The sequence below is a fragment of the Coptis chinensis genome, chromosome 1, assembly GCF_015680905.1.
Source record: "Coptis chinensis isolate HL-2020 chromosome 1, ASM1568090v1, whole genome shotgun sequence".
Lineage (NCBI taxonomy): Eukaryota > Viridiplantae > Streptophyta > Magnoliopsida > Ranunculales > Ranunculaceae > Coptis > Coptis chinensis.
The window spans coordinates 80,795,979-80,821,137 of NC_141456.1; the positions used below are offsets into that span (position 1 = coordinate 80,795,979).

The 25,159-nt window shown below is 37.6% G+C and overlaps 1 protein-coding gene and 1 pseudogene across 4 annotated transcripts; one reads left to right on the top strand and one right to left on the bottom strand.

The window, feature by feature from the left end:
- Window positions 1–697: 697 nt before the first annotated feature.
- Window positions 698–18,869, bottom strand: LOC147525387 (alpha/beta-Hydrolases superfamily protein). The gene is made up of 11 exons (XM_086606951.1): window positions 18,455–18,869; window positions 18,277–18,352; window positions 18,113–18,198; window positions 17,870–17,963; window positions 17,692–17,768; window positions 17,380–17,507; window positions 14,288–14,359; window positions 2,660–2,730; window positions 1,556–1,631; window positions 1,140–1,283; window positions 698–1,060 (listed from the first exon to the last, which is right to left on the bottom strand). Exons 1-11 carry the CDS (start codon window positions 18,725–18,727, stop codon window positions 1,021–1,023), a joined length of 1,137 nt encoding a protein of 378 aa, XP_086463077.1. The 5' UTR covers window positions 18,728–18,869; the 3' UTR covers window positions 698–1,020.
- LOC147525388 (heat shock 70 kDa protein 4 pseudogene) lies at window positions 12,034–14,262 on the top strand (annotated as a pseudogene). 3 transcript variants are annotated; one of them, XR_015221553.1, is made up of 3 exons: window positions 12,034–12,085; window positions 12,446–12,529; window positions 12,613–14,262. The product of XR_015221553.1 is annotated as a heat shock 70 kDa protein 4 pseudogene, transcript variant X3 (transcript). The 3 variants fall into 3 exon arrangements; XR_015221537.1 differs by lacking the exon at window positions 12,034–12,085 and having other exon boundaries at window positions 12,092–12,752; window positions 12,860–14,262; XR_015221546.1 differs by lacking the exon at window positions 12,034–12,085 and having other exon boundaries at window positions 12,092–12,529.
- Window positions 18,870–25,159: the final 6,290 nt, after the last annotated feature.

The following is a 25,159-nucleotide window of genomic DNA, read 5'->3' on the forward strand; positions in this document are numbered from 1 at the left end:
TTATATAGAAAAATAAATGGTTTTATATAACTACAACCCGGGGACATTTTTTCGGGGTGAAATGTCCTACCTATCTAATGACTTAGAACTCTAACACAAAAGAGCCACTTTTCCTTCATATTTAGCAACACTACTGTGATAACCTGGATTGGATTGGTGTTTAATCCCACATTGGATAAGAAGCCGTCTCGGGTCCTGGTTATATTAGATCGCATTACCACTTATTTGTGTCAAGGCATTTTGAGAAAACCCCACACCCATGTATGGGTAGACTTTATACCTGGGTCTTTGGGTGGCAAGGTGGGGGCAGTATTGGCATGTGGTAGGGTTGTTACAACTATGATGTTTCATGTTTGCTTTATATTTTTTTAGGGGAATATTCGCCTTTTCTGGATAAACAACCCCCGTTTTCCATTAAGTTTTAAATGGATTGTCCTTTAAAGAGAAAGCAAGCACGGACAGGGTTTGCACAAAACACAGAGAATGTGATACGTGTAGTTATTCAACAACTTAAAGTTCCACCAAAGTCAGACAGATCCCAGTAGCATTTTAGAGTTGGGGAGTCACCACTCAATTGGGCCTGACTGTAAAAATGTATGTTAAACAATAACAAAAGAAATCCACTTTATGTGGACATTGACATTTCAGAATAATGCGATAGAATAATCGATATTTCATAATTTTTGCTCTATTTAACTTCATAAAAAAGTTGATATTTCATTAATATGTTGAGATATATGTCACGCAGTTCAGAAAAGGAATCCACTGTTTCTCAGGGAGATCAGAACAATGAGATGGATTAACTGATGTTTCACACACCTGTTCGCACAAACCTAATAAGAAAATAAGAACACAACTATGGCCTCTATCTCATCAATAATTCAGGAAAAGGTCATCAGCTAGAGGAGGAAACACAACAAACCGGTTTTTACGAATAGTGGGATCAAAGATTGAACGTTACAAAGTCTTTACAACCCAAACCAGAAAACAGCAACGGTAAAGGCCTTTCACGCTTCAGGTCTAAAGAAACATTCTCAGAGAGTCAACAACTTTCTCAGGCCTGTGAACATGGTTCAATGTCCAGTATTTCAGGAAAAGGGTTGGCAATCAAAATAGAAATCAGTGGGGGAATTTCTCACCAGTCCTCCTGTGGCATATGACCGGCACCTTCTATCAATTTCAGTTTCACTATAGTGGGGTTTCCTTTCTGAAATTCCTCCGCTTCTGATTGAGGCAAATATTTGTCTGATATTCCCCAGGCAAGTAGAGTTGGTCTATCCCATCTGTAATCGGAATTCATTTGCAGGAAAAGACTTACATGCATGGAAAGTAGAGTCCTAAAATTTTCTAGTAGGCAAGTAGACTTAAAACATCTTTAGAATGGGAAATTCATAAACGTTACCAGTTCACCTTAAATACCATTACTTCTAATCCAGCTACAATATCTTAAATCAATTTCAAATCTCAACATTTGGAGAGAACACAGTTTATGATGATTTTCTTATTTTATAGCAGCATCAAAATCTTAAATTTCATTCATGCTGTAAAAGAGTACCTTCCAGATGAAAATCCAGTTGCTATACGGCTTGATATATCTTTGAAGTTGGCTTTTCTTGCTGTTTCAAGCAAAGCTGCAGAAAACAGCACAGTTAAAAATAAATAAATAAATAAATAAATAAAGAATAAAGATAAAAGTTCCAACTCTTACTGCATTTATAGATTTTATTTTTATTAAGCTTGTTCTGTTCCCACTATGAATCTATAACGTTAGTCTTGTGTGTCTATCTTATGAGTAAGTAGCACCCATTAATATCTTCTGAAGTTTAGGGCTTGCTCACTTTTCCTTGTCATTGGTCCCATTCTTATTTATACAAACATACAATAAAAGCAGTTCAGCAAGTATCTTGCATCAAGACATGAGGAAAAGAACCAGATTGAAGTACCAAGGACTCCAAGGAACAATTTAATGGAGATAAAAAGACGCCCTGATTCATTGCATCTTGAGAATATGATTACTTTGATGGAATAGTGTTGAAATGTTAGTATAGTCCTACGTGAAATAATTAAATCCCTGCATGAGAGTATATAATTCCTGGGGCTGCTCCACTCATCTTTAATTGGTTGAGTTGGATGCACCTAAAGTTTAAGATTGGATCAGAGCAGGCGATTTTGTATCGCCCACCCATTTACTCCATGCCCCCCAAGCATGTTGTCCATGTGTACTGAGTCGATTTTTATTAAAGGCAGGTAACAAGGGAAGTGCCCATAGAAACTTTAAACCGCCCTCATATATTAATTCACAGTCATGATGAATTACCAAGAACTAATGTTGACCTTGAGGCAAATACCCACATATTAGTTCATCAGTACCTTGCATACCGTCCTATTTTGAATCCTACTCAAAGCTTGCCCCTAACTGCATGTTGTTAAAGTTTTCTTGGTTCTGTGAGCGCTAGATTTCCTAAAAGCATATAATTGAGATGTGAACAGACTTTTTACAGATGAATATGTGGAATAAAGATGAATTAGATTATAAATCCGGGATATCAGCCCCAAATGCAGCCTAATTACGAATTGCCTCGTTCGCTGTCTAATGTTTTTATATTTTGACGAGTAGGGTAACATATAATAAAAACACAAACAAGGATGGAATACAAACCAAATCCTGGCCCACTGCTTGCTAAATACGGTAACCGATAAACGTCCGCCTTTTCCAACTTTAATACGTAACTGTTAAAAAGGGTTAGATGGTCAAAAAAGAAGCTACGCATTACCGAAAAATTATTATAATATTTTTCAAATGAGCAATCAAAATATCTTCATATGGCTATGCTATGTGACAGTCACCTATAAGGATATAAACTGCAACTGAAAATTTGAATGTCATGGTTCTTAAGAAGCGCCTGGATATTTTCACTCCAACTTTTCACCAGTATGAATCTATGATGCAGTACAGAAACAAGGCCAATTGCGCACTTAAGATACCAAGCTTCATAAAAACTAAATTATGTTGAGAACGGTATATGAGAAATGTTGTAACTAAATCTAGTTTAATGAGAATGAAATGACTCTGAGACATGCTTCCTATAAATTAGCAATAGCATAGATAACTTGGCAATTCTCAGATTGGATATAGTTTCTGTTTTTCTGTTCTCTACTAAAAGTTAAAAGGCCTAGATGCACTTCGGTCACATATTTATCTACAAAAAACGAGCAGTGACACAACCCCTAAGCATAATGGTAATGTTCTAAACCACTGTGTTACGTCAAGACTTTCTCCACTTTAGCCATTCAGGTGCTCCAGCAAAGATGATTTTATATTCTTTATGGAACTTCTCAGGAAGTCAGCCCTCACGGTATTCCTCCCGCCAAAGCTCGCTTAAAACCATCGTCATTATGGGATCAAAACGAAGAGAAAAAAAAAAAAAGACTAGTAAAACTGACCATAAAATTTTATTTTTTGCCGGAATCTGCCACGTGCCAGTCACCAGTCACCAGAATCCGGTGACCAGAAAACGTGAAGCTTATGTCTGGGGCCCCAATACCAAGTAGAAAACTATTATTATTTTAACAACATCGAAAGTTATTTCTTACATAGGGGTTGACTCACCTAAAATAAGAAGAGTAGACATACTACTAGTGCTACCCACTCGATGTGGGACTAAAACCCATATCCTAATAAGCTAATAAGCTACTTCTCCAGCACAAAACTTTCATGCTTAAAAAGGGCATCGACACCTTTGAGTGTACATAGAAAAGAAGCCTAGCCCAGTACTGAATGATGGTTACGCCAAGTGCTTTAGTTCCAAATTGGGCAGGGAACGTTTGAGCTCATACTAGTGTAGAGGCCCTTTCATCCAGTAGAAACTTCTGGATTAAGCATGCCCTGACAACAGAAGCACCCTGATGGGTGATGTCATGGGATGTCCCATTGTGAACAATACCCCGTCTTGGAGAACCACGGTAGCTAATTGGGACAGTATGGACATGACATTGTGCATAGTCATGGGATGTCCTCACAATGAAGATCATTCTCACAAAAATGAAAAAAACAAGAACAAAAACAGTTGATTCAAAAAAATTGAACATTGCCAAAGGCAAGTTTGAGAAAGTTTGAAGATAAATCCCAAACTTGAATACAACTTTGAAAAGGTTACAGTACTCTCCATGAACTTACAAAAGATGAGTTCAGGATGATTCACACAAGAATGATTTTCCCACCATGAAGATCATCCTCTCAAACAGTCAGCTCACTCTAACATCTCTAACCATGTGCATGACTTTGAACGTCCAGCTTCATAAACTAGAACACTATCAACTACATGGTTAAAGATGTTAGACGAGTTGATGTTTTGAGGACCGTGCAGATAATCCAGTCCTTAAGTTATCCATTATGATCTCCATTGAGAGTGAAATCATAGGTTGCCACAAAAATGTCAATATAGAGTCAGAACTTAAGACTGTTTCCTACTAAACAACATGGCGAGTAAATACATTATACAGAATGAACAACACAAAAAGGAGATCTGATTACATGTACATGTGGAGTAGAAACTTGGAGTACATTCTATGTTGTAAAGGCGTAAGGCAGGGAAGGGTGGCAGACCAGTGTGGAGTAGAAAAATGTTCTCCTCAATACTTGCTTCTCCTTTTAAGGTTTTTTGTTCTAAAAGTTCTCCCAAGCATAAGTGTCCAAATGAAGAAACATTATTTGTCCGTATTCTTCGCGTGTAATTAACACAACCCCAATAATAACTAAGACCTTGGAAGCAATGTAACAAGAACGCTACAAGCAGAATTAAATAAATGCAACAAAACCAGATAACACCAAGAATTTCATGAGGTTTGGCAATATTGCATATGCCCTCCAAAGCGCACAAATTTCACTACTAAAGATGAAAGCACTTACAATTAGCTCTCTGTCTCTCACTCCAAACCTTGGTTTCCTTACTGAAACCAGGCACCAAAACTACTTACTTTCTTTTATCACAACTTGTACATTCTTCGAATGAAAATAGCACAAATTAGATGCCCTGAAATAACTATTTGCTATAGCACATAGTAGCTAACATAGTGCAAGCATTTAATGCTTATTTGCATCAAACAAACAAGTTACACCATGTGTTATTTGACTACCCACAATTGAGACTTCACTCTTCCTATTTTGGCATTCCTTTTGTGGCTTTCATGTTACTTTGTTGTAAGAGATGTAGGCTCACATTTAATGCCCACTTTTGGTTTGAGAAAACTTTGGCAGTGGTAACTCATTCACTTTGGATTGAGTTGCTTTAACTGACTTTACCAATCAGCCTCCACATTTCACTCATGTCTTCCTCCAGTCATCCATCTTTTATTCGCGAGTCTGTCATAACAAGAATTTGGAGAAAAGAAGCGATTTTTCACATTCCAGACTCTTACATTGGCATTATCCCTTACGGACACAAGCTCAATGAGAAAGTTCCACCAATTTTAATATCTGAGTAATTGACAAACCGCCTCAAACCAAGGTCCCATGATATATTTATTCACTCACAAAGCACAATTGTTTAAGCGTAGCAAGTTTTTTGGTGAACACCATATATTTGATTCCAAAATCAGCATTGAATGGTTCATCTTGACACCATGTATCTTAGGAAAAGTGGATAAGTTCACCGTGTTCCCCTCTTGATTTTGGAACACATAGGAAGTTATGGTAATGGACTTAGTATGCCATCCCAAACTTTCTTCCAAAACAATGACTTGTTTTCAAACACTTTTATCTTCTTCGCCAAATATCCATAACCATTTTCTTAGCAAGGTTATATTCATCTCTTTTAGTCCTCTTATGCCCACTCCAATTCGTTCTTAGGTATATTCACACCTTATCCCAAGAAATAAGGTATTACCTTATTGCTTCATCAGTATAACCAATAAATAAATCATGAATGATCTTTTCCAAAAGTTTGGCCACGCTCATAGGAGTGGCAAGGATGGAATAAGTAGTGCACGGGGAGGTTTAATGAAGTACTCGTACCAAGGGTGATCCTTCCACCATTCAAAAGTAGCTTCTTTCCCAAAGTGGTTGCTAAGGCTACACATACACATAGCTCATGTTAACCTCAGGTTGCATATATGTGATACTTTCTGAGTTGTTTCCATTTATAAGTTGCATGTATCCCATGGTTTTCATGTATATATAGATACCTCCATGGAGAGGAGCGGAAAGTAGTAAGATATAATTATTTAAGCAAGGTGAACAATTGCATAGAGCTCACTCTCCTAAATAAGGAGGGAGCTTGTGAAAACTCCTAGCTCTTCCTCAATATGGGACAAAAATCCACAGGTATAGACATATCACGCTCGTGTACAAAGATATGAACCATTCCTGCGCACTCACAAAACACTAATAAGACTTCAACAGTCTCACTTAGACTCGTACATTCTAAATATTGAGGATGGGCATCCAATTTAAAAACAATTGGTGGCAAAGCGGAGAGGCCCCGAGATCTTTAAATTATTAGGCAAGGCTTGAGATACCCGATGTGGGATTATAAATCTCAACACGCCCCTCACGTAGCATATTTCTCTCGTGTGGCGTATTTGTGAGCCTAACATGTGGGGACTTTTAAATGAGTGACGTGGAGCGAATGGGCCCTTTGGGCTAGAGAAATAGTTTGCTCTAATACCAAGTGAAAACTACTCAGATATATTTCTTTAAGCAAGGTGAACAATTACATAGGGAGTATGTGACAGAACTCCTAGCTCTCCGCTCTTCAATATGGGACTAAACCCCACACACAAATAACACTTATAAGACTAACAATATCAATTAGACTCGTACATTCTCAACAAGAAAAATGGACAGTATTTACTCCCTTTTATGGTATTGATTTAAGGTGGCTTCCTTACAAACCCTCTTCCATTATTCTGGCAAGCTCTCTCTTCCTCTCCCTCTAATTACCGAACATTTTGATCCAATCCGATCTGTTTAATATCTTTCTCTATGCAAGAGATTGTCGTGAACCAATTTTGATTAATCTGTGGAAAAAAAGAATTATTTTCACTTGTGGCTATACCAAAAGCCTTGGAATCTGGCTGTGCAAGCTTAAGACTTGACTTTGTGTTTATTCGTCAGAATAGTGGTGCTATATGTAGTTTATGACTTGCTAAAGACACAAAAGCGGCCACCAATATTCATTCATACAAACATAAATTCAAGTCTGTAAGCACCAAAAGCAAGCATTAAGCTTCCTAAAACATTCTGGCCTCTCATTCACCATATTCTCTCCTGGTTTGATATTCTCAACAGTAGATTCTCCATTCATCGATATTTGACAGTGTGGTATTGTTTTTGGGTGTAAGCATTACACTTCCAATTATTATGGCTTTGCTAACTCAAAATGACACTTTTGTCTTTCTATTCTTTCCTTACCAATAACACTGTCTCCAACCACTTTGGCCCACATCTTAGCCGAAAGTCTGAAACCATTGTTTTTGGATCTCTCCCCAGCGTTCCACCTCCCATGACTACCAAAATTTACAATTCCTACATTACCAATCTTGTAACCGGCACACTCCAAGATGACAAATTTCTGTTATAGTCTCACTAAATTAAGTCCTTTCTTACTGACCATGATCTCTGCACAATTGATGGTCATCTCTATTCATTTGATGGTGGTTCCAGCCAAAGCCTTGAAACTTCGGATCTAGAGTATACTGTCTGGCACCTAATCAGCATTCTCTCTGCCACTATGATGCTCCCTATTCTCTCATCCGTCATTGGTTGTCAAACTTATATTGCCATATAATCTCGTCTTCAGCATAACAGCTGAAACCTAAGTGGGATATCTCATGGTACCTGCATTGCCTCACACCGTACCTGAGGCTAAAACTTCTATTTATGCCTTACCCCTAATGATACCTTATCAGGCATTGGAGAACCCAACAAGACTTGGTTAATGCTAATATTCATGGTCTTGGCTTTTAGTTTTATATTCTGGTTACATTTGACACTTTCCCCAGCTCTGAAACTCCGCTGTCAGTTGCACGCTGATGAGTCTCGTCATAATGCATCCCCATCAGGGCCTCAGTGTTGCTCTCATGCATTTTCTCATCCATTGAGTTCCCATCAGAATAATCTGAAGAAAAGTTCACGATGGCGAGACTCCTAGATGAGCAGCCCAGAGCAAAGTGGTGAGAACTGAGGCAAAGTGGCAAGGCTCTCAAGAGCAATAACCAACATATCAACCTCAGAGCCAAGATTAATAAGAACGCCATTGGCCAAGTCATTGTTGGAGACCGGTTCATCACTGGTGATAAGCAGCAACGCATCATCATAAGTTTGGTTTGCTGGAGGTACTCAGAGATTGCAAGTACCACTAGATATCTTGTTGAGGTTCCAGCGGATCAAGGGTGAGTAAAGCAATAGATATCAGAAAAAAAATGCTCTTGAAGACGAGCAGATAGCAGCGGAAGTTTGACAAAATAGGGAGAAACATAGTGGCAGAGAGTATGCTAACTAGAGTTTTGCCACTACATAGCCATACAGTATATCCTAGATCTGTAATGGAAGAGCATTGATGGAGTCCTCAACAATCCAATAAGAACCCAATTTTACAAGAAATCCGGATGGAGCGTAAGTAGTCCAGAACAAAATCTAAACCAAAGGTTCACAGTTCAGATATGGACATATCTTTGACTAATGACATATGATTTCCTTTCAGTCATGGACACATGGGTATATTAAAACCCAACTAGCAAGTAAGAGTTCTGTCCACCATACTCGGATACACGCCTACAGACATGCTGACATGTGTTAAAAGCAAATACGCACGTGTCAGATGCTATGAAGCACCGATATGTCTGTAAGGGTGAAGTATCGGTGTTCGACACGGATACGCGTCCGATACGTATCACATACGTGATTTGGAGTATCCGATTTTATAATTAATTTTTTTAATTTCCGACACGCGGGGGACACGCCAAACTAGTAATCTCACAAAAAAAATTTGGAACTTCAACAAAAAAAAAACAAGTGAAATAAAATCCAAGAGAAGAAGAGATGCAAGAGAAGAAAGTTGTTGCTTAATGTGTTTGAATTGGTCATTTTATGAAGTAGAATTGCCATTTTAATTTGAATTTGGTGAAAAATGCTCAATTATATAATATTTATATATATATATTATTCAAACGTGTCCATGACGTATCCATGTCGTGTCATATCCATGTCGTGTGTCCGTATCCGTGCTTCCTAGGTCAGATGCTTAAGGAAGGCTAGAAAACACCCAGGAGGCAAAGAGGCATGTGTTATGTTTAGGCATGCCTATTTTATTGGAGGAAAAATGAGTATCATAGGCATAACAAATGTGATGCAATCACATAGCAATGCGATTTTGGCATGCCAATATCTGGCGAAGCATGACTTTACATGCCAATTTGAAGGGGAATATATAATAGTGGAGTAAATATTTTGAATAAAATGGAAACAAATAAAATAATGGATGAGGAGAAACAAATGTCTGGATGCATTCTCCCTCTCTCTAGCTTTATATGCACATATCATTAGACTTGGAACTAACATTCAACACAACCCATTTGCGGTTGTGATTACATCAACTAGAATTTTTTTTGACATTGAACACGAGTACGTATAGCAGAATACGACACATACAAAGTATCCAACATGGAGATATACCAAACTGAGGTATATAACCTTCAAGCTGTCCGCATGCGAGATGGATACATAGATACGTATCTAACACATTACTTTTTAAGTATGGAGTGACATGTTACATAGGCAAAAACAAGTTGAAATGTAGGAATAGTAAGCAGTGGTAATACCTATCAATAAAAATTGTGTGAAAAAAACAATGAAATAAGAGAGCAGCATATCACATGCCACAAGAAAAGAATATGGACATGCTACTTTCTTTAAATGCATTGAATGGCAGATTATCTTTAGAAGAGCATTGATATATTGCTCTATTGATACATTACGTGTTAGGTCGGGATTTGTATCTTCCCTTCGTTTTGAATGAGGATCTTTGTGGGTTAGGTGCTAATTTCCCTGGCTATGATGTTCTCATCATGGGGATCATCTTCGAAAAAATTTAGCTTATTTGAAAATCTATAACACTATCGAGAGCGTTATAAAAATGTGAACCGTCGAAACGTGAATGCAACTTTTGGCAAGGTTAGACAAATCCAAATGAGCTGACTATTCTGAGGAAGGCCTCTCCTATGAGGTGATCATATCCAGAAAAAATCACCCTTTAAAACTTTGGGTGGGGTCCACTTTTGAAATTCAGCTGTGGGTATGTCCAATTCAAAAGTATTGGGAATTTCTCTAATCTATATAACAAATTAGGGAAGGGTCTCCATCCATCCTACGGTCGCAAACACATTCTCACAGTTTCACCTTGCTTATGACATGGCGGGATCTAAGGCTATTAAGTGGTATGTTTCTTTAGTTAACGCAACCCGGCCCATAGTATCGCGTTTTTCTCCAAACAAACCAACGCCTCTTTTCTTTTCTCCAAACAAACCAACTATCACTCTCATCCCTACCGCCCTCATCACTCCAAATTTCATTGTTTTTTGGTGGAACACTCCAAATTTCTATTCCTCATCCATCTTAAGAATTGTCGTTTCTTTTGAATTGATGTTTACTTTACTCTGATTTTCTGGAACCCATTTTAATTGGTTTTGGAAAGGTAAGAATTAAATTGAAAGGTAACTTTTTTCTTAGTTGCGTCAATGGTTAATGCACTGTTTGGTGAAATCTAATATTTGATGTCTCTTCCAATGGCAGCTGTAATATTTGCGTGTGCGCCTTGATTTAGAATAGACAACGATATTCAGCACTGCTCAGCATTGCGCAGAAGACAGGAAGGGCGGAGCGCAAGGAATTCAGCACTACAAGGTCAGTATTACCATTGATTTACTCGATATAAAAAAATCATCTGTCTCCTGATTAAAAAACGGAGTAGGAGAATGTGAATGTGTGAAATTAAATTGAAAAAAGGTCAGTACCGTGTTGGTTATTAAATATACACTGCTTTAGGACCTTATAGTTTTTTCCTTCTTCATTATAACTTTCTATTATGTAGTCCATTTCAAAGTATAATTTACTGTTGGTAATAATTAATTATGAGTAATAATATGATTAGAGTTGTTAATTTTCAGTGTAAGTGTTTTCCTAATACGTGATTTCAGATTACTGAGTTCTGGAAGTTGTACAATTTGAAGTAAATACACGTAAAAAACACATTTTGGGATTACTGAGTTCTCAATGAATGTTTTGCAGTAAAAAGCACGTTTTGTACTCAAACATAAATTAGGGTCAATAGAGATTACTGAGTTCTCAATGAATGTTTTGCAGTAAAAAGCACGTTTTGTACTCAAACATAAATTAGGGTCAATATTCTGATTTCCCTTTCCATATGACGAGAAGATAATTTCCAGTTCGATTGGCCTATTCAATGACTATTAATAAGTCCCAAGGACAATCAGTGAAGTATGTTGGTATTGACCTCCGCACGGAAGTTTTCAGTCATGGTCAATTATATGTGGCACTCTCAAGATGCACTTCGGCGGACAGGATCAGCATTCTTCTACCTCCAAATGCAGAAAGTCAAACCGCGAATGTCGTATACCCAGAAGTTTTGCTATAAACATCTTCAACGACAAATGTGTAATTTCCCTTTTCCCACTTAGTTTATTTCCTTTTGCTTTGTTTTCGTAAGTGGACACTTTTGTTCCTGTACTTACTTTCTTTCGTAACATATGAACAGGCACCTGACTACATCTTCGGATATGTTTACTCAAGTCATGGGATACGCACAAAAGTCACTCATTTTGGGGCCTCAGTAACTTTTTCAAACCAGATGGAGAACTCATTACACTAATATTTCCAGTAGATCATTTTCTAACATTTTATTAGCTTTCTTTTCTGGATGTCAGGTTGACGATCACATTGGTGGAATAACTATGCCGACTTTAATCGAATTTTCATGACATGTGATAGTGCAGGGGACTACTATCACAAGATGATATGGTGGTTCAAAAAGCCGCACGTTCTAATTTAAATTAAATGAGAAGTTTAACGGTATTGTTTTAGTCATCCATCGTGATTTCCTTGGTAGTGTTAGGTGCTTTAGTTTTAGGGAGATTGATTGCTCATTATTGGCAAGAAACATTTTTATTGGACACCGTGTTGAATTCTGCATATAGTATTATGGTTTATGTTTTTCAGCAAGTTTTTTAGAGAAATTTAGGTTTTTTCTTAAGTGGGAATGGTGTTTCTACTGGTGCTCTAATTTAATTTCTTATATGCTGATCTTTTAAATTCTCCTAAAAAGGTTATTTTTCTTTCAGTTTTCGTTTTCATGCTACCTTTTTCATATTTGTTCTTGAAAGTTTTATTGTTGAGATTCTTTACTTGTAATAACAATCTTTTTTTCTTCAGTCCGCTCTCTTGGCTCTAGCTGCCCATGCATCCGATCCAAGTGAAGCTGATCGATAAAGAAATCTTGCATCTCCTGCTGGGAAGGTTTGCATTTTGATACTTGACAACCAATTGGTGAGATTGTTTACTTTTTACACATTGAAGCTAACTTACCGTTCTTTGTGCAGGATGAATATGCACAGTGGATAGTTGCAAGTCAGAGAAGTCACCTTGAGGTCATGGATAAGTTTCCATCAGCAAATCCTCCTCTTGGAGTTTTCTTTGCTGCTATACCTCCTCAGTTGCAGCCGAGATACTATTCTAAAAGGTTATTTTTCTTTCAGTTTTCGTTTTCATGCAACCTTTTTCATATTTGTTCCTTAAAGTTTTATTGTTGAGATTCTTTACTTGTAATAACAATCTTTTTTTGTTCAGTCCGCTCTCTTGGCTCTAGCTGCCCATGCATAACATAAGAACGTTCTATGTTAAGGTAATTTCTAGCTATTGGGCATCCCTCCTGCTCCTCGTGGTGTTCCTCAGATTACAGTTTCTTTTGACATTGATGCCAATGGTATCTTAAATGTTTCGGCTGAGGACAAGACCACAGGGCAGAAGAACAAGATCGCCATTCACTAACGACAAGGGTAGGTTGTCTAAGGATGAGATAGAGAAGATGGTTCAAGAGGCAGAGAAATACAAGTCTGAGGATGAGGAACACAAGTAGAAGGTAGAATCCAAGAATGCTTTCGAGAATTACTCTCACAACATGAGGAACACCATCAAGGATGAGAAGATTGCATCCAAACTTGACCCAGCAGATAAGAAGAAGATTGAAGATGCCATTGAGGCTGCTATCCACTGGCTCGACAACAACCAGCTTGCAGAGGCAGATGAGTTCGAGGACAAGATGAAGGAGCTCGAGAGCCTCTGCAACCCAATCATAACAAAGATGTACCAGGGTGCAGGTGCTGATATGGGTGCTAGAATGGATGAAGATGGTCCTTCAGTCGGTGGAGGCAGTGGTGCTGGTCCTGGTCCTAAGACTGAGGAGGTCGACTAATTAAGTTACTGTCGATCTTGAAGAATTTTTTTGCTCAGCTTCTACTGTTTTTAACTTTCCAGTCATGGTATTTTGAACATAGGTACTTTTTGTTTTGGTTAAGGGAATTATGAATTGGTGATATTGCTTAATATGGGCTACTGTTTTTTAGTTATGGCCTTTATGGCAGTAAATTTTACTTCCAGTCGTTACCTAATACTTTTTTGCTCATATTTTTAGCTGAACCTTGTGTTTGTTAGGTGGAATTTCATATAATGCGTCTGATCTCCAATTGTTTTGACTTTCCTTTGTCTAGCTTGAATTTATTAAAGTTCGTTGAAACACTTTCTTTTTTTGGTCACTTTTGAAATACGCGAAGTGTTGCGTTGTTAAATCCCATGCTTTTGAATTTCTTTTTGAAGGGGAACAAGTTTAAAGTGGAACACACTTTTTACTGTGTATGCGCAAGGTAAAACATATACATATACATATATGCCTTACGTTATAGATATAAATTGCGCCAAAGGCGCCCGTATCTGTGTCGTACGGCACGGGCAAACCCTAGTTTCATAACAATTAGGGGCATATGTCAAATTTCCATATAGCAGTGGGCATATGTCAAAAATCCCTAGAAGCAGAGTGATTGAAGACTGAAATATCCTTCCTATCTTCCTCCAACTTCCTCTTCTTCTTTTTCTAACTTTTTTCTTTTCTAATTGATTTCTCTTTATTAGTATACCTAGCATAAACATTTACCCTTTGGACGACTGTACTGGGTGATCTCCTAAAGCTTATAGGAAGGACATGTGAAAGTAGATACGTACGCGCTACCTGCTTCAATAAAGCGTTCAGCCATGACAGCATTCTGGCATGTGAATTCACCAAACAGAGGAATCCTGGGGAAAAAGAAAAGAAAAGAGAGAGTGAGAAATTCATAGATGGTCAACCTTCATAAGTGCTAGAATAAGTCCATTTACATAATAACATATGAATTGTACCTAAAACAAATCTTAACCACCACATGATTGGCGAAGTTGATATTCTATCCTAACAGCTACACAATATTTTATGTGTTGTTAATGCCTCTTTTTCCCTTTACATTGACTTTCTTCTATACATAGCATTGAAGTGGAGCTAAATGCTTCAGGAATGGAGGATGGTAACATAAAAATGATACATTATGCCTTAAACACAGTACGAAAGCTGAATGGTTATGGGAGAATCAAAACATAACGCTTCTGGACAATGCCCACAAGATTGCACTTGGGCACAGAGAGAAATAATTCTTGCAGAGAATTTGCAAGCAAAATGATGTGAAAATACATTAAGAATTGAAAAGATACAGAGTTTGACATAACGCTATATAACTGGTCTCTATGTACTTCTAATATATGTATGTTATTTTCAAACACGACGACTTCTATACAACTCTTGCGTGAGACGGACAAGGATAAAACCTTAGCTACAATAAAAGCCAACGTTGTGAGAGCTAAATCAATCATTTCAGATAAAGCAAACGTGAGCAATATCCTCCATGGAGGGAGATGGGATTGCACTAATGTTAATCTGCCTGATATGATGAAAGACCAACTCAGCAGTACTAAATTATTTAGAAGAGCCAGTATGGGCCAGTTGGTCTGGACTGAGAAGTACTCGACAAGCTAAAGCTATTATGGAAGCAGGAAACTTCTAAGAACAGGCTAAGTTGGTTTGGAATAGGTGGGTACTCTACTCCCAAGACACACGTTCCTGTGTGGGCAAGTCTGCTCAGGCTCCCTGCTAACTCAAGACAAATGCATGCACATGAAACTCCATGGCAGCTCTACATATATTCTGTGCAACAATAGTAGAGAAGATATAAACCCGATTGCCCCTATGGCAAGGAGGTATGAAAGGAATTACAGTATGACGGGCATCAAAAGAACTTTCAAAGAAGCAATGGAAGAATGGAACTGGTTGCTTGGACACACAAAGAAGAGTGACAAAGTAACAGATATATCAAAGGTAAATCTTGCTGCTACTCTTTACTGGATATGGGGTGAGAAGATTAACAAGATATCAACAAAAGCCAAAAATTATTGACCAACTACTATTAGGGTTGAAAACTGAAGTCAAGAGACATCTTTAGGGGAAGTACAGAAGCTAGAAGATACCACGGCTAACAGACAGATGGTAGAAAGTATGGGCATTAGTGTCACATTTTCTTGGTATCATCGGAACCAGACTCTGGGAAACTGATTAGCAATGTGGATCAGCAGTCATAAAACAGGGCAGCAGGATATGTAGGGTTGATACAAGATAAGGAAGGAGCGTTCATGTGTGGATATGAAGGACAATGGAGTCAGTCCTTCAATTAGAGCTGTTAGAAATTATAGAAGAGATGAGGATTGGCCGGGAACAGGGGGTACAAGAAAGTAACTGAAGCCTCTGATTCAGAAAGGGAAGTACAGATCATTTTGAAGAAGAAACAGGTCTCATATTCCCATGGAACTCAAGAATGTGATACGCGACACATGTTTCTTGAGAAACAAATATAGCAGAAGATTATCTTGCCAGCTTTGAATCTATGGATGCAACTTTTTTGTATCTCCCCTTGACTATGGACTGAACTTCAATGCATCTGAGGATAATCAAATGTCTTACACATGAGAAGAAAGTGAAGGTATTCATTTTCTAATACTGAATCCCACTTGCTGCGGGTTACAGATCAGAACTTCAAACTAAGTGAAAGAAATATCTACAACCCCAAACACCAACAACAAATAAAGTAAAAACTTAAAACCCTCTAGCAATGATTAATCCGAATAGTCCCACTAGAAAAATTAAAATGTCCAACCTCTCCTACAAACTTGTACTAATAACTTAAAAAGAGCAAACAGCAAAGAACCCAATGTCAACCGACAAACTTACAAGTTTGTGGGTTCATAAAGTTTTGGGGCGTGATACAACGGGCAGATACTATCGCTATTGCCTGCTAGTATATAGTGAAAAGAGGCTGAACCGGTCAACACATGGTGACAGCGGTAGGAGAAGTGCGCAAATGATTGATGACAAAATCGAGAAAGAGGACAATTGTGACTAAATGGCTGGCAAAAGGAAGAGAAGATGAAAGCGAGTAGGAGAGGTGATGGTGTGCGAGGGAAAACAGGAGGTCCTTAGCCACTTCCTTTCTTCCTACTAAGAAGCTTGACTTTAGGAGTGTACACAGTTCTCCAAATCGGCCCCTTTCAGACAACTTTCTTGCCCGCAAAGGCCCAAGAAACTTGCTTCGCAAGTAAAACATTTTCATTTAACATAGTATAATGTACTGCTAGCAAATACTAATGACAACAGAGATAGAAAGATAGATAGAGACTAGTCATAATGGAGACAAGTATACCGCTACGCACAGACGAACGAGCAAACATTTGGTTGGTAATGCAAATCAAACCTCGAAAAAGTGTTTTGCATTGCTTCTTGAGATTTGTATGAGAAGGCGAGAAAAAAGAGTCTGAGGGTTATGTTGAAGGAGAAGAGATTTTAACGACAGAAAGACCGACAGACACCGCGACAGATAATAACTTAAGTTCCTTGGGCCAATTAAAACCCCTTCGCTTGTTCAGAATATTTCTGTGGAAGCTGAGCTTACATTTGGTGTTGGGTTTCTACCAACTTTAAAAGAAGGGGGAAAAGATTTTAGAAATTAGTTTCAGCCTAGAATCATGTATTATGTGGTTCCTTTTACATTATGAATAGCAAAATACAATCAACATTTGTAGAGAGAGAGAGATTCATCTAACTACATATCAAATTATCTCATAGATCTCTGGTTCATGAATAATTGATTACGCTACAATCCACCATAAATATTACTCACAAAAACCTGAAAATTTAGTTCCACAGAATAAAAAGTAGAATAGATATGTACTACACAAACCTTAGCTGTTGAAACAGTCCAGGAATTGGAGATCCAACTGTCAATGGAGTGTTCAGAATCGCAAGCTTTGAGACCCTGCTCGAGTTTTTCAGGGCCCAGGTCAATCCATATGAACCTACTAGAAATCCCTAAAAGGACAAATAAGGAATGCAACTCTTAGTAAATTTACTATGCAAATCAATAATTTTTAGCCTATGAATCTTTGGTTGATAAACCAAGGTTGCATAATATTTTAATGGGGTAACTAGACCAAATTTAATCAAAGATTAAGATCACATACAAATGTCCATTCTTCGCAAGGATTTATCGCACCTGAACTACTAGGGAAAATGGAGATTCAATACCCAGCACTCCGAGCAATTTATCAAATTCCACATGGAACTCTTCTTCTGTTTATAAGAACAAAAATAAGGAAATAAAACCATTGGCCTGAAATTATCACATCTATGACAAAATACTGAATAGAGTATAGTCTTACAACATTACAAACCTGTGTAGTCAAATCCATATCCCGGCTGAGGCTGATCACTGAAACCAAATCCTATCCAATCAGGTGCATAGCAGTGGAAGCCAGCATTTTCCATCTAATCAAAATCGTAACGGTCAAATGTGATAAGAGACTTATTGCAAAACATTTCCTTGAAATTTAAAAAAAGAAAAAGAAAAAATGACATTTGAAGGTAATCCAATGTAATATTTGCAATGTAATGAAATAGATTGCAAAACAAGAAACCTGAGCCATAACTACGCGATAGCAATAAGATTGTGTTGGAGCCCCGTGTAGGAAAACAACTGTACCCCGCCGAGTTTGAGAGGATCCTGCAGAACATCATCCATATATCTTGAACCATCATAAGTTTCAATAGTAAATAAATAAATAATAAAAAAGTGGTCTACCTGTTTCTCTCACAAACCATCTAAGCTTCCCAGACTTCTTATAAGACCCATACTCTTTCCCTTTGTCTTCTATTCTCTACATCCCAAAACACACACACGTGCATGTTTACTACTAGGTGTACTACTTAAGTGAAACACACGTGCACGTATGTATGTTAACTACTAGTGTCTTACGTACGTAAAGCATCTGACCGACGTTTCCGTCTTCAGCGGGGGATTCAGGAAGCTGAATGGCTGCACGGCTGGAAGGATTATCAGTGACGAAGCCGAAAGGATTAAAAGCCGTCTTCTTATTATTGTCATCCGTCTTCTTTTCTGAAGAAGCACGGATTTGTAATAATAATAATGATGATGATGGACTTGTTTTCTTCTTGGTCTTGCTGGAAATGTGGTGCTCTTTGATTGTTGATGAGCGAAGAAAAGAGTGGGCGAGAACAAGACTCCACCCCATTCTTCTAAATTCTAATTCTTACTCCGCGTCTGCATATTTGAACCGCGTTTTAGCTTTCGACTGGATAGGGGATTGTGTGAATCGTGATTTCCCACGAGGGGCCGCCATTTCCTACACGTTCCTTTCACGTGTCTTTTAGAATTTTACAAAAAAAAAAATTCTAGCAACTCTCTCTCTTTCTATTGTTAGAGCACTACGGATTTCATATAGTTAATGTGATGTTCTATTATAATTTGCAATAATATAGATGTTGTAATCTGTGTTATATATAATACTAGTTAGTGCCCGTGCCTTCGGCACGGATTTCATAGAGTGGCATTCCAGATAAATTGATTCAAAAGTACATATGTATTAGTGTAATGGAAATGGAGATTTGAGAAGTAGGTAACTCGAAAAGTATAATGCGTTAATAAATAACAACTTATTTAGTAATGAGCAGTTTTATTTTAAAAATTGTGTCACTAATTTACTGAAAGCATTTGGAAAATAGGTGAATATAACGTATAACATTTTTAGTAAGGAAAACACGGGTAATTGGATAACATAAAAAAAAAATTAAAATGTCTTGAAAAGTAGTTCGTTGTTGGCAAACTATTCATCAAGTTGAAGTCGATGTAATAAGGTTATTTGGTTATTTGGTTGAACTTCATCCATATAAGGTTACGGTTGTGAAATGGTAAAAGTACTATGAAATCCATAAAGCACTTTGAAATGAGGCAAATTGCAGAGCGTATATCAACTATCAAGTAGGTCAGTGCCTCCGATTATTTCTCTAAATACAGAAGCTCTATGTTTTCTAAATTTGCCATCAATGCACTTCTAGAAGCTTGGATGTGATGGAGATACCAAGAACATTATTGTTGGCTTATTATAATTTATTTGTATACACAAATCTCTTGGAATTTGAATACACTAAGGTTTGTAATGTTAATCTGATCTACTGCTATCATACTAAAATCTAAACCTTTCAACTCCATTAAGTATAATATATCTAGCATCTCGACCATTACAAAAAGATAAAGTCAGTCTTTCTATTGTTTTTCCTTAATAAGAACTTCACGCCCAATTCTATTCATAATCATTTAACTATTATGCATTCAACTTCCGAGTTTCTTCAAGCAATCTGACCCAATTGCATGAAATATTGGGTGTCTCGATATGCTTCAATTATATATATACGAACCCAGTCATCCTAAAGAGTATTAGAACACACAGTTGTAGCACATTCTAAATGTTGTACACGATAGCACATACCAATGCCCTAATCGTGTCAGATTTTGCATTATTGTTTTTGGTACTCATAATCCAATACCGGACCATCCTAAGTTAAGACAATAAGCAAAATAGGCCAAGAGTAATCACTTCATTTCCAAAATAAGATCATTTTAAAAAAGGCATTGTGCATAGAAATAAGATCATTAAAAAAAGGCATTGTGCATAATGAATGGCATGGCATTTCCAAAAAAAGGCAGCTCAATGAAAGGAATGTAATATCTTAGTGCATTTTGGGTGGTAAACATTGTGCAAAAATATCTTAGTGCACTTGTAAGTTGTTAACATATTTTGATGTAGAAAGGCAAGTTATTTGTTATTGAATTGTGTTGATTGTTTAAATCAACCGACAGTGTGTGTGTGCTTGTGATAGTATGAAATGTAGGACAGGCTGCCTATCTGGTACGGTTGACGCATGGCTAGTGGAGCAATTCTTTTTTTAGAGCTGTATGGACTTTCATCTTCTAAAGAGTATTAGAACACGCAGTTGTAGCACATTCTAAATGTTGTACACGATAGCACATACCAATGCCCTAATCGTGTCAGATTTTGCATTATTGTTTTTGGTACTCATAATCCAATACCGGACCATCCTAAGTTAAGACAATAAGCAAAATAGGCCAAGAGCAATCACTTCATTTCCAAAATAAGATCATTTTTAAAAAAGGCATTGTGCATAGAAATAAGATCATTTAAAAAAGGCATTGTGCATAATGAATGGCATGGCATTTCCAAAAAAAGGCAGCTCAATGAAAGGAATGTAATATCTTAGTGCATTTTGGGTGGTAAACATTGTGCTAAAATATCTTAGTGCACTTGTAAGTTGTTAACATATTTTGATGTAGAAAGGCAAGTTATTTGTTAGTGAATTGTGTTGATTGTTTAAATCAACCCGAAGCGATTAATGTGTGCTTGTGATAGTATGAACTGTAGGACCGTCTGCCTATCTGGTACGGTTGATGCATGGCTAGTGGAGCATTTTTTTTTTTTTTTTTTTGCGCATCGAAGTTCTTATAAGTTTTTTTGATTGGTGGAGTAGGGTGGGATTCAACTGGTTATAACTTGTGTTATGTGTTAATGATGCATTTGAGTAAGTGTAATAAACCCATCATACAACTTCGTGCTAACGGAAAAATGGTGAATAACGACTCCAAATGACAATCCACGAGTTTCTTAGTCAGACAATATAAGTATGTGTGTCTAACTCACAAACTCTATAACTAAATGACCTAAATGTTTGATTTCAAGGGAGAAAAACACCAACAGTATACCAATCCAAAGGAACCTTAGAATATTATTTTTAAAAAAAAAGGGAACCTAAGAATCGAGTGCAACTCTCACAGCAATCAGATTTAAAACTTTGAATATAACGAAAAAACAGGGCAACTTTAAATAGAAACATGGTATGCCAAATCTCAAAATCTCCATATCTTTTTCACACAGCCAAACTCCAAATTGTTTTTTGGTAAATGGTATTCTGCTAAGTGGTAACATCATTTGATATATCAAGCAACAACCGAATAAAGAATAAAGAAAAGCAGAGAAGAAGAAGAGCATGAGCATCAACGGCGATTCAAGATCGGTCGATCGGCATCGGCCATCGGCAAGAAGCATCTGCATCGGTAGCAAAGAAGCGAATCGATGCCGATAACAACATCTGCATCAGTAAGAACAACATCTGCATCAACGCAGCGATCAACATCAACATCGAAAGAATAAAGATTCCGCAGGAGGCAAAGCAGCAGCAGACATCAATCCACACACACCAAACACTACACCACTAAACCACTGCTCACACCTACACGATCGCATTCAAAGAAGACGCACACCACTACGTAGTAGACACATCACCACTTACCAGCACCACCTACACCAAGTAGTAGACACCAGCACCACCTACACCAAGCAGTAGACACCAGCACCACTACACCACCTCCCACCGCACATGACCACCACACACACAAAAACCAACCAACACACACTCACCACACTACTACCACTTGCCAGCACCACCACACTACCACCACCTGCCACCTGCATCACACACGCAACACCACAGTTACACACCAGCCAGCACATTCACACACACCTAACAATAAAATATCATCTTCGCTAGACCTTCAGTTTAACTTCCATGACATTTCAATATATTACAAACACAACCCAAATCTATAGTTATCAACCCAAAAGTTATCAAATTCGGCTCAAATTAACACGATTTTACTATAAAAGGAAACAAATTAACTTATAGTGAAAAATTAGTGCCACCACCTCAAAAGCCACTTCAATTCAAGCACATCAAAGTAGAAGAAACGTAGGGTGTTGCCTTTAATTGAATCCTACGCCAAGCACATCAAAGTAGAAGATCTCCGCCACTTCAAATCCACTTCAATTCAATCAATGTGAATGTGGGGTATGGAAACGTAGAAGCATCAATGAGCAGAACCCATATGCACATCAAAGTAAAGTGCACACCGAAAAAGGAACCCTTCGCTAGAAATATTTAAGCAATCATCATTCATTCCCGTGTTCAAGTTAAATGAATAACGCCAACACCATATTCAAATAAGAAAGTTCTAAAACACACATAAAACAGAAAGTTCAAAGCATAGTGAAAACTGTAAATGTAGACGACGCGATTAAAGAGTAAATTGAAAAGCACACGACTTAAGCAAAATGAGTTCCTACTCCAAAGCACAAAAGCCCAAACCGTGAAGCAGGAAGAAAATGACAGGAGTGGGTAGTTGCATAGCACACATGTCCTACATCAGGGAGGAGACAGTCATGTGATATGTTGATGAATATATTTTTGGAAACAATGAAGCAAAAATAACTGAACTGGATTGAACCAAATGGTTGAATAAGTGCTGACCCACTAATGAACCCTTGTTTTTTTTGCTTGGTGGAGCTCAGATTCCATATCTTGGCTTGAAAGCTCTTTTCCATGTACTCCATCTTCTAAATTGGGGCTGCCACTTTTTGGGTCCTGTATTTAACCACAATAAGTTTAATATAGGTGAAACAATACTATTTTTGTAAATAAAGGGATCAAAAGAATACCTCATCAATAATTTCTTTCATAAGTGGGTCATCAACATCCATAGTAGCTGGAAAAATCTTGTAGATAACAAAAGAGTGGCTTTCCTTCGTACTCTGACTGAAATAATTTATTTTAACTTGGAAAATAAACTCTTTTCCAGCAACCTGCTGCAATGCATCCTGAACGATTTATGGGCCGTTTTTCTGTGTTAGGAAGCACTTTATTAATATTTGGTGAGAAGCATGTGTTTTGTGTTTAAAAGCAGAACATTAGTGATAAAAGAAAAGTTATATGGTTGTGCCTTCTTGTAGGTGTCCACCAATTCTTTAACCGGCTTCTGAATAAGGTATTCAGCTTCCCGATCAAAAACAACAAATTGACTAACCCCTGACGAATCTTCCACATCCATTCTTAGAAGGTACCTGGACACTCCAAATAAAATTTAAAAAAAGTGGACCCGCCAAAAGTAAAAAATTCGATAAGGAATTAATGATCGACCTCTCATTGCGGCTCTTGATTTCAATGTTACAGTTTGGGCAAACGCGCTCAACAACCTTCTTGTTACAATTGTTGTTGGTGCATGAAGTGTAATACCAATTAGCGGTCAAGACATATCCCTATGGTTGTTTTGCAAGTGTAGGTTGCTCCCCTTTTTTTACGCTAAGAATGAACTTTAATAGAATCTTGGGCAACTAAACAAAGTTGGCTCTAATGGATTGAATGTTACCTTATTGGATTCATCTAGTCCCATTTCCTTTAATTTGTCTCTGAAACCCGACGGTTTCTAAGCAGCTCTTCCTCGAGAAGCCCTCTTTGCGGATGAATGCCGCTTTGCTATTTGCACTTTGGTATCCCCAAGCTATAGAATTAAAATGACAAATATTGTAACGCATGACATGATCATGAGGTAATATGATAAATACGAAGAATAAGATGATACACTGACCTGTTTTTATAGTCGATAACAGCCTGGGTGTCCAAATCTATGTAGACCTTCGTTCCACTAAGCGATGAAAGAGAAAACTGGCCTACAACATAGTATTAAGACATGAAATATGCATCATTTTGCTTTGTGTAGTTTTAAAAAAAAAAAACTGAGTACATGAAGGTTGAATAAATGTGTACCTTGGAAATCTTTTGGATTAAGTGAATTGGCAATGACGACCACATCTTCTTGTGTCAAAAGATCATCCGGAAACTCTTCGGTTAAAGCACCCCATAAAGCAATAGTCAATTCCGCGGCACTGATTATAGGATCAATTGTGTTAGGAAAAAAAATACATAGTGCTTATTAGATACGAACGTCGGCAAGTTACCTTTGATCCATGAGCACAATCTCTCGAAAAGCAGTTCCATTTTTTAGTGTGATCTCACCGATTCACTTAAGGAGTCCAATAACATCTAATTTTTTGGTTGACATAAAATGTTAGATTACATTCGTTAAGGGTTAATTAAGAGGTGAAAGCGAAACTCGTAGCAAACTATTACCTATAAGGTGAGTCTTGTCGTGAACTCTACTCGAAAGGGTGTCGAACTGTGAGAAGTTGAATTTGTGCCTTGCAATGTGGGTACCTTCCACATCATCTGGTGTGATCACCATTCTAGCATTAAAAAAAATCTTGTGTTCATTCTTAACCGGGCGATGATCTTTTGCAAGCCATACATCGAATTTCTCCATGGTGTAGACATTGCCTTCTTTTAACACACCATCCGTAAGCAAATCGTGGAAATCCCCAAAATATTTCTTTAGTAAAACGACATGGATGTCGACACCACGGTAATGCGATCACGGAAACAACAAGAAAAGTCAACAAACCATTATAGCATGATTTTGGCAAACAAATGGCACACATAGAAATATAATCACCTTTGGATCTAAAAGAAGAAACTCCAAACTAAGAGTGTCATTATATTTCAAATGCACTGACTCCCACAGCCTTGTAATGCGGTCCCTCACTTTATATCGGTTTGATCCGTTGCGGAGTTTGTCAAGGTCTTGATAGTTTTGCATCGACATTGGGAGAATCTTAAGGATAGGAAAAGGCCCAAATTAGAATAGTATCGTATTAAAAAAAACAAAATGGAGCAGAAAAGAAAGAAAAATTATAACCAAAACAACA